Consider the following 13,137-nt stretch of genomic DNA (forward strand, 5'->3'; position numbering starts at 1 on the left):
TCTTCTCACTCTAGAAATGGATCATTTGGGAAGAAACTCAAAAGGAAGGCAGAGAAAATTCCTGGGAGAATAAGAAAAGCCAAGTGTTGGCTAGAGTTGGTCTGACATTCCAGGCTGGTGGTGGGGGAGAGGTCTCTGGAAGAGCCGAGCCTGCTCCAGTCTCTTGAGGTCAAGGTCCTGGAGTCCTCTGCCCACCTTTCCCACCACCTCCTGTGGTTTGCAGTTCTGGCTGGGCCTTCCCTTCACTGCTGCACTGGCACCCTTCCCCCCACCTTCACTCACATTCACGTCAGATTCACTGCCTCCTCTCCCCCACAAAGCACTTCGTAGCTCTCCTCCTCCCTTTCCTCAGGGCTGCATCCTTGCAGGGCGCTCCAGAAACGCACTTCCCACAAGGTGACCCCAAGCGCCCCCTAGAACTCTGGCTGGCTCCAGCACCCCCCAGTAATGACCAAGGGCCCTGATATTTTTACTCTTGATGGCCTTCAGTAACTCTGGCATGCTCTCCAATGATCCTCCATTTTCCCCAATGGTCCCCTACAACTCCCTTTCCCACCCTCCAGGACCCTCCACCCCTCCTAACTCCAAAGGGCTCCGTCACTCCTTGATGGGCCCACGTGGTTCTGCTGGATCCCTAGGACCCCCAGTTCCCCTCTTGGGTCTCCAGGGGTCCCAATGGTCCCTTCCACTCTCAATGCCTCACTGGCCCCAATGGCCCCGTGTCCCTCTCAGTGAACCCAGTGACAGGATAGCATTTCTGGGAAACGGTGGAGACTTCCGGAGGTCCCTAGAGTCACCAGAGGTGTTTCAAGGCTCCTGAAGACCCTCAGACCTCCCCTACATGGCCTCTACCACCAGCCAGTTCCCCGTGGCCTTAAATGACCCATCAGTGCTCACGGTGGCACTCAGTGCCTTCCAAAGGTGGTCTGTGGAAAGTGTGTGGGCCTTGGAGCCTGTTACCGTAGCTCTGCCGCTATCCAGTCCTGAGACCTGGGGCAGCCAACTTGACTTCTCTGAGCCTGTCTTCCCATTGGTAGAATGTGACCGCCATGCCAACTCGCAGGGAGACCGAAGGAAAAGTGATACCTATGGGAGGGTCAGCAATGGGTTCCAGCACAAGGTAGGTCTTCATTGCCTATTCATTCCCCTTCCCACAGCTCCCCACTCTCAGGCAAGCTGGGCGCGTATTCATCGAAGCCCCTGCCCCGGGGAGCATCTGCTCCGTGTCAGGACCTGCACTGATGTTGGTGTTACCCAAACCCCTTATTCTGGGAAACTGGGGAGGGGCCAGCACAGCTGCACAGGAGGGAAGGTTGCACGACGGGTTATAAGAGTAAACCAGGGCTGGGGAGGACCCTGGTTTTCACCATGTTTCCCCAAAGACATTCTTCTGCCTCTACCTTTGCTCAGGCTGTGCCCCCATCTCAAACGCGCTTCCCTGCCTGGCAAAGTCTTCCCATCCCTCAAGGTGCAACTCAAGTCCCCAGTCCTTGGTTAAGTGCTTGGGTATATTGGCTCTAGGCAGTCCCAGTAAACCCTGGTCCGACTCAGCTCCTCCACTTTCCACAAGGTGTATCTGGTATCATTTTTTTTTTGTTTCTGGCAAATAATTTATAGCCTCTAAACATTAGTTCCTTACATTAAGAAATGGGATGAATCACACTTACCTGTTAGATTTGTTGTGCGGCTCTGATGAGGTAATGCAGGCGTGACCCCTGGAACGTAGTGGGCGCTCAGTAAACTGTTCTGATCCTGCCCTTGGCACGCCCTGAGCTCTTGTCCCTCGCACATTCTGCCCTGCAGTTTCTCGTGGGGGCGGTTCTGACAATCGAGCTAGCCTGCAGCTCTGAGGGCAGGGCCTGTGTGGCTCCTCCCAGTAGCCTTCACGAAGCAGACCTTATTCAACAGTGAGAGACAGAGAAGGCCAAGAGTTGGCAACAAAGACTGACTCTGCTCCCCAATGGGTCATGAGGTGCCCAGGCCAAGGGCTCCTTTGATTTTTCACAGCCTGAGGGGGTGCAGGGGGCTGAGTATGAGACAGGAGGGTAGAGGGGCATCTTGAGCCAGCTATGTCCCCTCTCTGGGTCACATTTTCTTCACCATTCTACTGATGGCCAAGCCAAGGCCCAGAGAAGTGGGCAGACTTGCCTGGGGCCACACTGCAGAGCTCAAACTGGCTGGAGAAGGCTGGGGAAGACACAGCAGCTTCTCCCCACACACTTGCCCCTGCCCAGAGGAGTGTGAGCACCTCTCCTCTAGACTAGGAAGGGCAGGAACACTCAAGACAAGGGGCTGTTCCTGTCTCAACATCCCTGGTCCTAGGTCCAGGCAAAGAACACGGTGGGTGCTCCGTAAAACCTACTAAACACATGACCCCATTTTCCAAAGTTTGCAGCTCTCAGCCAGAAGTGTCAGCTATTTGGTGCCTGATCCCCTCCCTCATCTCAGAGAAAAGTATCTTAGGCCTGAAGTAGCCTTTGACTCCACTTCCAAAGCTCCTCTCTCCTCTGGTTAATTGCAGCGCCTAAAAGAGCTAGGCTGCAGAGCCATACTTGGCCAGCAGGGGTTGCTAGACACACTGCCGCCCGCACAGTCTACTGGGTGAACTGATGCCACGTTACTAATCCTGTAAGCTCGAGAGTCTGCAAGTCAGTTTCCTGGGAATGAGGGAGACCCACATTTCCATGACGCAGCCTCTTTGTGTCTTGCTGCTGACAACTGCCTAACACAATATACTTTCAGACACGAGGAGGGCATATGCGCAGGGGACAGGTGACTGCACCAATCCCTGTGGCTCTACGAAGTTACAAAGTACTCAGAGACCCTCTGGGGAGTCACAGAGATTTTCTCCATTCTGGGACCTTGTGGGATGCTTTCCCTGTGAACAGATGTGTCACCACCTCACAGAGGGCAAGAGGCCAAGACAGTTTCAGGTGGATCCCGGGATCAGGGATTTTAAGCAAAATAGCCAACCAGACAGGAACGAGTAGACCCTGTGTGTAGACAACCTTGCTGTGCCAGGTGCTAGCAGGACAGAGCACTCTCCGTGGTCCTGTGCCATCATTTGGAAATCTCAGGCACAGATTTAGAGATTTTTGTCTAAGTTCTAAGCAACAACACACTTTGAGAGCTTAGGCACAATTCTTTCATGATAATAATAACCAGTGTGAATTCAAAGCTTTCCCTTTCACAACCAGAGCTCAAAGGATCTTCATAATCACCCTGAGTTTGAAGCAGGAGCTATTATCCCCATTTTAGAGATGAGAAAACTGAGGCTGCCAAGGGCAGATCCCAGAGACCAAAGCAGGGCTGCACGCTCCAAATCCTTGTCTCCTTCCACCCCCCTCTGCCTGCCTCAGACACACGGGGCTGCCCCCTAGGACAGGTGCATGAGCTTTGTGGCAGCCACTGCTGCCATCGTGAGGTGGCACTTGCCTTCTCTGGGTCTTGCAGGCTGAGGGACAGTAAGGTGTGGTGATGAGGAGACTGGGCTTTGGGGTCAGACAGATCTGACTTTCTGGTCCAGCTATTTACTAGCTGTGGGACTCTGGGCAAATGGCTTGACTTTCTCTGTGCCTCAGTTTCCCCTGTCTGTAAAGTGGGGGAAGTAGTCAACAAATAAAGTGGGGTTGGTGGTAGGATTAAAGAGAGGACTTTTGCAAAGCACTTAGGACACAGTAGACACTCAGTGCATGGTAATTTCGTGAAAGGCAGCGTGGGCTCCTGAAACAACCCTGGGTGTTTCTAACTTGTAATCCCCAGTTGAAACAGCAATTTCCAAATACGGAACCAAGACGGTTTTGCAGGAACATCACGGAAGTAATAAAACAGGAAGAATCACCCAGTGAATACCACTATGCCAGGAACAGCCACAGAGAATTTGTTCATTTCTTTAATTTTTAAAAATGAGTAAGCAGACAATCGTGTCCCCTTTGAATACCCAATAAAAACGTTCATTATGCAAAACAGTACAACCTTTTTCATTTTTTTAATAATACTGTAAATATCTCAGAAAGGATGTATTGTTTCTAATGAATATCAAAAAAGTCACCACAATGACGTTTTCGCCTGCTCCCACATTTCCCTCCCCGCCTCCCAAAGTTACCCAAATTCTAGTAGGAAATTACAAAAAGCAAAGAACAAAAGCCCTCCCTCCGTCCTGCCCCATGAGTCCCGTGAAGTGAGTGAAGTGTTAAGTGCCACACGTATAATGCAGCGTGTCCCCAGCAAGACCGTGGGGCTGTGCATTTGTGACAGTGGTTGGTGGAGAACTGGTAGCAGCAGCAGTGGGGAGACCCCTCCCCGATCTGTTGGGAGAAGAGAAGATGGACACAGACAGGGGCTCAGCTGGAGCCCTGATCTTCCTGTGTTAATTTCCTGGGTCCACCGGAGCAGACAGCTCAAGGAGATGCCGGGCAAGCCTGGACTGTGTGTGCAAACGGGGGGCCCAGAACCAGGCGTCCCGACCTGCCTGGGGGGTGCTCGGCAGGCATCGCTCTTAGCAAACGCGGGCTTCAGGCCAGGGGCCGGCCGGGGCAGAGCAGCTGGGCGTTTGGGCGAATCAAACACGCAGGTTTATTACTGGAAACTAAATCCTCTGTTTGGGGAAAGCTCACATTTCCACCAAATAAGACAGGGAATATAAAGGAAAAGGATAAAGAATGGACCTTCCCTGTCCCCAAATAACTCAGGATCCAAGGCAGAGGCTTGACGTCAAATCCAATTAAAGGAGACAGGGATCAGCCAGGGAGGCCTGGAGCAGTGCCAGCTGCCTCCCCAGACCCCAGGGCTGCGCCGAGGGAGGGGCAGGAGCCCAGTCCCCCCAGTGAACGCTGAGGCTCCTCAGCCCCCTGGCCAGAGACGCAGGTGGGCTGGCTCCTGGGAAAAAGGTAGGGAAGAAGCCTTGTGAAGGTTCCAGGGTTCTGCTAGTGACAGGAAGGATGGGGAGGGATTGGAGGTCGCAGGATGGCAGGAGAGGGAGGAGGGCGGGGGGCAGTGAGAGGGAGAAGACGAGGCAGAGGGACGAAGAAGAGGCCGGAGGGGGTAACCAGGCTCCAGGCCCGACCGTCGCTCCCTCCCGGGAGGCTGGTAGAAGTCCTACAATACGGATCCTGGTGGGGCGGCAGGCAGGATAGACAGCCACGAAGCAGAGTAGAGGCTGCTGCCTGAGCTGGAGAACCAGTGCCCAGGCAACTCCAGCCAGCCCTGATGAGGAGGACAGAGAGGCAGGGCCGAGGGTATGAGCAGGCGGCTGGGAGGAGCCCTGCCGCGGGGCCGAGGACCTGGCTGGTATTGAGGACGGGACCACTCACGGATGAAACCAAACCACATAGTTTCCATGGTAAACCTGATTTTAAATAACGGGGTGAGGGGTGAGGGGCTGCCCGCATACAAGTCTTCAGAAGAATCCAAGATCAACAGCAGGTCTGTAAGCCAAGGAGGCACGCAGAGCATCTCCAGGAGATACGGCTGGGCCGGCCCGAAGCTCAGAGATCACCTGATCCAGCCCTCTCCACTGGGGAGACTTGGAAGCTGAGGCCCAGGAGGGGAGGCACGTGCCCCAGGTCACTCGGTGGGACCAGGGCAGAGCGGGGCCTGCCACCCAGGAGTCCTGAGTCTGCTGGGACTTTTTCTTCTCTGACACAGCCTTACTGTCTGCAAACCCACCTCTAGGAAGCTGGGGATGGGAAGGGGGCTGGAGGCTGAAGGGGAAGTGTGGCGGCGTGGAGGAAGGGCAGCTGAGATGCTCAGGGACAAACGCGGGACACGGACCGGTCGGTTCAAAGGCTGACGGAGGAGGACAGGCATTGCTCGCACCCACCTGCCCCACAGCCTGAGTATAAAAGTCTGACCCTATAATACAACTTCTCTTCAACCCCTAGAAAATGCTGGTTAAAACCATCCTAGCACAAGAAGACGCTGCTAGTCCCTGTACGGGATTATCTCTTCATATTGTTACTCACACGGCAACTGGGGGGGCGAGGAGGAGATGTGACTTGAAACCGGAGTGGGCGTGGCCACCTTAAAATTAACTTGTTAATAAATCCTGTGCAAAACGAGCAAGCCTCTACCATTAGGTGAAGTACGCGGTTCAGGTATTCATTTGTACACACGGCGGTGGGGACGGCGGGGACGAGGAGGAGGAGAGGCATCGAGGTGGCAGGGGCGCTCAGAAGTGCGTCTCTTTCTCTGTGATGGCTGCAATGGTCCCATCGCCCTTGAGTTTGGCGTCACAGTCATTAACCATCACCGTCCGTGGGCCTGCCCCAAGCTTGCCCCGCATTTTCAGATCGGCACTGGGCGTCATCAACTTCCGGAATTTCTACATGGTTGGAGAGGAAAAGAGCTGTCTGAGAGCGGCTGCCAGGGTCCCGGGCCCGCCTTGGCACCTCCTAATCACACGGTGGACACCTTGGGCCCATGGAACCACAAAGACGGAGGCTGGGCCCCAGCTGTGTCACTCAGAGCTCTGTCCTGGACGATGTGTCGACCTCCGGGTCTGTTTCCTGCTCCCTCCCTTGGACATAGGGACACCAGGGTACCCGCTGCCAGGGCTGGATGAGGAGTGAGGAGACAGTGAGTGGAAGCGCCCGGTCTGTACCTGGCCTGCTGCAGGTGGCCAGGACGTGAGAGCTGTACCCTGGGCTGCTTGTTGCATCCCGTGGAAACAGAGAAGCTCGGGTGTGAGCTGGGGCTCAGTCTCACTACATGTGGGGCAAGTCACCTAACATCTCTGAGCTGCATTTTCCCATCTGTGAAATGGGATAGTAGTACCTCCCTGGAGGGCTGCTGTGAGGATGAGCTACGGCACCTCTAGGGCCGTTTATATAATGATGGCTGGATAAATGGGTACATTTCCCATAAAATGCTGTCATCATGATGCTCTGGCCAGGGGAACAGGTCGCGTGTGTCTGAAGACAGAAACGTTATAGCTAAGGCCACAGCCTCACACTGCCTTGCAGAATGGCCGGCACTGGGTTGGGCGCAGACAGGGTGGCGATCGTTCACTTTACTGATGAGGGAGTGGAGGCCACGGGCAGACCCTGGACACACGCTCCTGTCCCCTTGGCCCTGCCTCGGGCCCCACACCTCAGCCTCACGTGCACCTCCAGGAGACATCAGGCCAGGATTTGGGAGCCCTTTCCTGGGCATAAACCTTTTCCCCAGGAAGGCTGGAAAGACTTTGGGGTTGCTGGCTTCTTATGATCAAGGCTCTGTTTTCTGTTTCAGATCCCGTCATGCCTGAGTGGCTGGACCTATCTTGCCCAGGTAGGATTAATAGGCTGACATCCCCCCACCCCGCCCTGGGGCAATGCTGAGCACCTTCCGGGTGCCAGACATGGTGCTAGGCTCTCGACACAGGACAGGGGCTGGGAGCATGGGCTCTGGAGACAGACACCTGGGCTTGACTCCCAGGTCCACCCCTTAAATGAGGCAAGAACTTATTCCTTGGAGTCTCGTTCCCTCATCTGTCAAAGCGGGCCACAGTGGCATCTGCGTCTAGCATTGTGAGGTAACCTCAGATTTGTTGACCCATCCACAGCTCTTAGCACAGACTACCCACCCTCACAGCAATTCTCTGACCCCATTTTTCCTTCCAGAGCCTTTCCATCAGCTGGCAGAACCTTCTGGACATGGAGGGAGGTGAACTCATGGGCAGGGCCCTGCCATGGCCAAGGTGTTAGGCCTCCAGGGCTGCTCTCCTCTGGACACGTCTGGTCCCAAACCAGAATTAACAACTGCCCTTGACCTATATTCCCTGCAGGAGCGGAGGGCCCTGACTTGCTCTGGGGGCACGAGCAGGCTCTCTCAGCTCTCTCCTCCTAGCCGGCCTCTGGCTTTTCTGGAGCCCAGGCCCCGGGTGGGCAGGAGGGCTGGCTGGAGCTGACTCTCAGCTGCCACCTGCCTGTGGGCGTCTGCACACGTGCCCTACACTTGTGAGACCCAGGTCAGCCCTGAGAGCCCTGGGGTGCTGCGCTGGGGCAGGAACGAGGTGGGGACACGAGAGCACAGTCTCAGGGTACCTGCTCTGCCACTCAGAGGCTGTGTGCCCTTGGGTAACTTGCTTCACTTCTCTGTGCTCGGCTTCCTCGCCTGTGACATGGAGACAGAAAGCGCCTCCACCTCACAGGACTGCTATAAGGGTTCAGAGGCCCAGTGCTCATGGATGGCTTAGGGCAGCATCTAGCACATAGCAGACAGCCTGCAAAACGGGTGAGAAGCTGACTCAGGCCTTCTGATCCACCAGCAGGAGGGAAAGGAGAAGCGGGTGTCACGGGTACAACAGGTGTCCAAATTCACTCCGCTACCAAGAGACCACATACTGCGCGAGTCCACTGGCAGAAAATGCCCAGAAGAGGCACAGGCATAGAGACTGGGGCTGGGAACAGGGCTTACTGAGAATAGGCACCAGGGATCTTATTAGGGAGAGAAATATGTTTGCAAACTGATTTACGGTGATGACTGCACTACACAGAAAGTTACTAAAAAAAAAACAAACCCACTGAATTGTATACCTGCAATGGGTGAATTTTATGATAAAGAAAACATACTTCAATAAAATTGTTTAGAAAATGTGGTTTGCTAATTTTTGGCTGTGTGGTCTTAGGCGAGTGACTTAATTTCTCTGAGGACTAGAAGAGATGCAGCGTGGAGAGAGCTTGGCAGGGTGACGACACAGGATGGATGTTCCCCGAACGTCAGACCCTCTCCCTGTGCCCTGGAAGAGGGGCCCTCAGTGAACGGAATCAACAGAGCAGTAAGAGTTAACACTCGGTCCCCCTGTCGCCCAGGTCCTGGTCTAAGTGCTCTCCCTCTACGTACTCCCTGCGTCCTCAAGCAACCTCTGTAAGTGAGGGACTGCTGTGGGCCCAGCGAACACACGAGGAAACTGAGGCTGAGCTCAGTGCAGACAGCCTAGTCCCCAAGGCCTCAGCATGACAGCACTGACGAACTCCTGCCAGGGAGGAGCTGGCCAGGCTTCCCTGGAAGACACGTGGGAGCACGTTCTCATCACACTCATCGCCCCGATGAGGAAGCCGGGACCCAGAGGCGCCCACGGCTGCATCCACACTCGCCGGCCCTCGAGCACAGCCAGCCCCGTCCTGCGCCGCCCCCCCCACCTCTGAGTCACCCTTGCTGACCCCTCCCCCCGGGCTGCTCACCTGGGGCAGTGTCCCCTCCGTCTTCCACACCTTGATGAAGACCCAGAGGGGGATGCAGAGCATGGAGGACAGGGCCATGAGCCAGCCGATGCCGTAGCCCCAGGCCGGGTAGGTGTAGACGTTGTTGTACTTGAGGGGCTTGTACTTGACCAGGAAGAAGATGAAGATGCCCTGTGGGGAGACGGGGAGAGGTCCCTGGGGCGGCCCTCAGGGGAGACAGTCGACCGCGTGTGGTGGCCTTGGAGAGGCGAGGCCCTGCCGGGTCCACAGCCACAAACACAGGGAACAGAACCCACAGATCCCGGGAGACCCTCCTCGACTCCCAGGAGCCTCGTCCCCAGCCTCTGCCCAGTCGGGAATTTTTATTTTTCCCTAGCTACTTCTCAGGGATGGTTTCCAAGCTGCCTTGCAGAACTAAGATGGTTTCTGAAGATGCTTTGAGATACTTCCAGGGCCAGGAAGTGGGTGAAGAGCAGTACTGTTTTTTTTGTGTTTTTAAATAAAACACCCTCTCACAAAGGCCTCTCCGTGGTCTGGTCCGGGGGCAGAGCGTGAACCCCTCTTTACCCTCGTGCTGCTGCTTCACTGTCAACAGCGGAGCCAAGTGTCTGTCACGGGACCCCCAGACCCCACGGAGGCAGGTCCCAGCTGCCCAGTTTGCAGGTGTGGAATCTGAGGCCAGGAAGAGAGGTGACTTGCTCACAGTCACACAGCAAGCTGGTGGCAGGGCTGGGATCCTAGTGAGGCCCCTGGCCAAGCCCAGAGACGGTCCCCAACAACGCCGCCTTGGAAAGGTGTCAGGTTCCTCGGCCTTTCTGAGCGCACAGAGGGTCCCCAGGGGGACATCACCTCCTCAGTCTAGGCCTCGACCGGGCCTGAGCTCTGGGGTGGAGAAGTGGGTGGCTGGGTGGATGGGTAGGTGGGCTGCAGGCAGCTCCTGGCGGGGCCCTTACCGCACAGATCCCAGGGGTCACGAGCTTCCAGCACCATTTGATGAGCGACAATGGCCGATAGCCAATCATATCTTCAATGTTATCATAGAAGCGGTTGCTTCCTGTCCAGAATAAAGCAGACGGGTACACACACCCCAGAGAATTTCTGTACAAGACTCAGAAGAAAGGCTATGAGTGTTTGCTTTCCCCAGCCCAACATAAATTGCAGCAGGGACCTTATTTACCACTTAAAAACTACCAAGGTGTTACATACGTCAGGGGTGGGATAAACTGCAGAAGGGACTCTGGTTCAGTAATGGGAAGATCCCTCCTGACTTGGACAGCGAGGCTCAGGAAATGGTCAGGAGTTTCTAGGGGAAAGGAGGAAGGTGGTCCCTTTGAGGCAGGGCCAGGGGCTGGGTGACCTGCAGGGGGGTGGGGGTCAGGGCTCTGAAGGCGAGGGCCGGGGGGGGCCTGTGGGGTCTCTATTCCTGAGCCGCGCTCAGGAATATCCATCATCATCGAGCCCAGCAATCCTCATCCACTCATTCGGTTTGGGGAACAGGAGGACCCGAAGGCAGGTGCTGAGGGCCAGGCACTGGGCTGGCTGCTTTGCCTGCATTACCTCCTAGTGGGAGACATGGTGATGACTACTCCATTTTACAGATGGCAAAACTGAGCCTCAAGGGCAGAAGGATGGACCCAAGGTCACAGTGCCTGAGCCTGGAACCCTTACAAGTGGGAAGGGCTGAGAAGTCCCTGAGGGGAAGGATGAAGAGGGCGATGCAGATGGAGACCAGCCACAGGAAACCTGAGCCCACCTGGGTGCTGGGCACCTGTGTGCTGGGCACTGTGGTGGCCGCTGGGGTGTGGATGGGCTTGGCCTCTACTCACCGTACACCCAGCCAATGCAGATGCACTCAAAGATGGCCACAAAGAGCAGGCACATCCCGCTGGCGGCGTAGGAGTCAAAGAGCTGGAAGATGTACATGCCACCCTGTGGGGTGAGAGGACAGACACATGGACAGAGGGACAGACAGACACACGGGAGAGCAGGGTCAGCCAGCTGGCCTCGGGAAGGGCCCTGTCCCCTGAGGCTACCGCCAGCTGGGAGTCACTTCCGTCAGCGCAGACGGGTCTCCCCAGCATCCTGGAAGGCTGCACCCAGCGCACCTGGGCGCCCCCTAAGACCACCCTAAGGGGTTGCTGGCATTTCGACGGTTTGTCTTGTCTCTGCTACTCAAACACCAGAGACAACACAGAAAACTGGAGACTGGAGGTTGGGCAGGCTCAGCACCTCTCTCCAGGTGACTGTGACGACCCCCCCACTGGCCTCCCCGCCTCCAGCCTCACCCTCTCCTACCCTTCCACACACCAGCTTCCACAGGGACCTTTCCAACCTGCAAATCCAACACGTCACCCTGCAGTTTACAATCACCCCTTGGCTTCCTTCAGCCTGCCAGCCAGGGCCATCCTCCTCACTGGGCCTCAGCTCCCATTCCCCCAGCCGCTCTTCAACATGTTCCCTCCTGGACACACCAAGGGACGGTCCCACCTCTGTGCCTTTGCACATGCTGTTCCCTTTCACTGGGTAAGTTTCTTCAAACCTCAACTCAAATGTCACCTCCTCTAAGAAGCCCTCCCTGATAGCCTCATTCTGTTTGGGGGCCTCCATAGCACATTTTAAGGATTCACAGTTTAAAAAAAAAGTGTTCCCCTGTCAGCTGCTCTGTTAGTTCTGAGCTCCTGCTGGGAAGGCTCCCACACTGGTCCTCTGTGTGTCTCCCACCCTCGGTGCAGGACCCGACTTGCAGTAGGTCCCCGTAAGTGCAAGCTGAACCATATGAAGTGAGGGCCCTATGGGGGAGGGACTCTGAATGGCTTGTCCACAGCTGTGTCCCTGTTTCTGGCCAAAGACTCGGCACACAGTAGGTGCGCAACCTTTGTAAGATGCAGGAATGATGAGGGCCAGCTCTGTAATACGCAAACCTGTGATGATTAAGTTCAGTGGAAGGCCCGGGAGGTGCAAGCTTGGCTGGGCATGGTGATCTGGGAGGATCTCTAGGAGGCCGGGGAGGCGTCTGGGTGGGCAGCGGAGGGGAGGCCAGATGCAGGTGTGGGAAGGGTTGGGATCTATAAAGAAAATCCTATAACACAACGGGAGCCATTAGTGGGACCATCAAAAGCAGCAGAAGTAAAAGTGCAAAAGGGAGGGAGGGTTGGGTTGAGGGAGGTGTTCTAGATGCCAGGACAGGCGTTAAGGGGCCAGGATGAAGCCTGGACTTCCTGGTATGTCTGCCACGGGGACTTCTTGGGACTAAGCTTCTTCTCTGTGTTCCCACAGCCCCCGGGCCTCCTTCTGTCATGCGAGAGACCACATACCCAGGACTATTTGTTTCCTCGTTCATCTCTTCAACTAGATCAGGGGCAACATGTCAATGCTGAGTCCAAGCGGTCCTAGCGTGTGACAGCAGGGAGTGGTGGGGACTGTGGCTACCTGGAGAGCACAGACCCCCTGTGGCCACACAGCTCCGGTCAAGGGCTGCTGGGGGAGGTGGGCCAGGGTGCAGCCAGGTCTGCAGACTTTCGGGAAGATGCCCCAAATCCAAATTTTCTTGAGAAATCTTTCTCTTTAATCTTGGTAACCTCTCTGTCTTCTTAAAACATCACATTGAGGGGGAAAAAAACGTGGATCTCTGGGCTGTATCTGGTCTGGGGCCTCCTGTCTGTGACAGATGGGGCATTTGAGTCTGAGGGTGAGGAGCTTTCTGAGTTAAACCCGGGACTGCCCTCCTAATTGCTCCCCCGAGGGTCTCCTTCCACGAACATCACACATTCAAAAAAACCCCAGAAGGCAGCCTAAACGCAGTGCTCTCTGAGTGCCGGCTCTGCTGTGACTGGTCCCTAGGTCTCAGTGCAGCTACAGTTGCGCAGTGTGATCACAGGGCTGGCGCTACTGTTATCTTCAGTGCTCATGTGGGGAACCCGAGGCCCGGGGCAGAGAGACTATGCACTGCAGGTCACCCAGCTGCCCAGCTGTG

The 13,137-nt window shown here is 55.7% G+C and overlaps 1 protein-coding gene across 6 annotated transcripts in view; it reads right to left on the reverse strand.

The window, feature by feature from the left end:
* Positions 1–3,879: 3,879 nt before the first annotated feature.
* Positions 3,880–13,137, reverse strand: part of SLC6A11 (solute carrier family 6 member 11) — a 119,238-nt gene continuing 109,980 nt past the window's right edge. For 3 of the 6 annotated variants that reach the window (XM_057705440.1, XM_057705439.1, XM_057705438.1), the window contains 4 exons: positions 10,991–11,093; positions 10,118–10,218; positions 9,165–9,335; positions 3,880–6,322 (listed from right to left, as the gene is read on the reverse strand). In XM_057705440.1, coding sequence (XP_057561423.1) covers positions 6,170–6,322; positions 9,165–9,335; positions 10,118–10,218; positions 10,991–11,093 — 528 coding nt within the window. In that variant the 3' untranslated portion in view covers positions 3,880–6,169. Of the gene's footprint in view, positions 6,323–9,164; positions 9,336–10,117; positions 10,219–10,270; positions 10,468–10,990; positions 11,094–12,085; positions 12,244–13,137 lie in introns of those variants that run through there. The other 3 variants (XR_009048746.1, XM_057705442.1, XM_057705443.1) reach the window with 3 other exon arrangements.

Source organism: Hippopotamus amphibius, chromosome 13 (assembly GCF_030028045.1).
Source record: "Hippopotamus amphibius kiboko isolate mHipAmp2 chromosome 13, mHipAmp2.hap2, whole genome shotgun sequence".
Taxonomy (NCBI): domain Eukaryota; kingdom Metazoa; phylum Chordata; class Mammalia; order Artiodactyla; family Hippopotamidae; genus Hippopotamus; species Hippopotamus amphibius.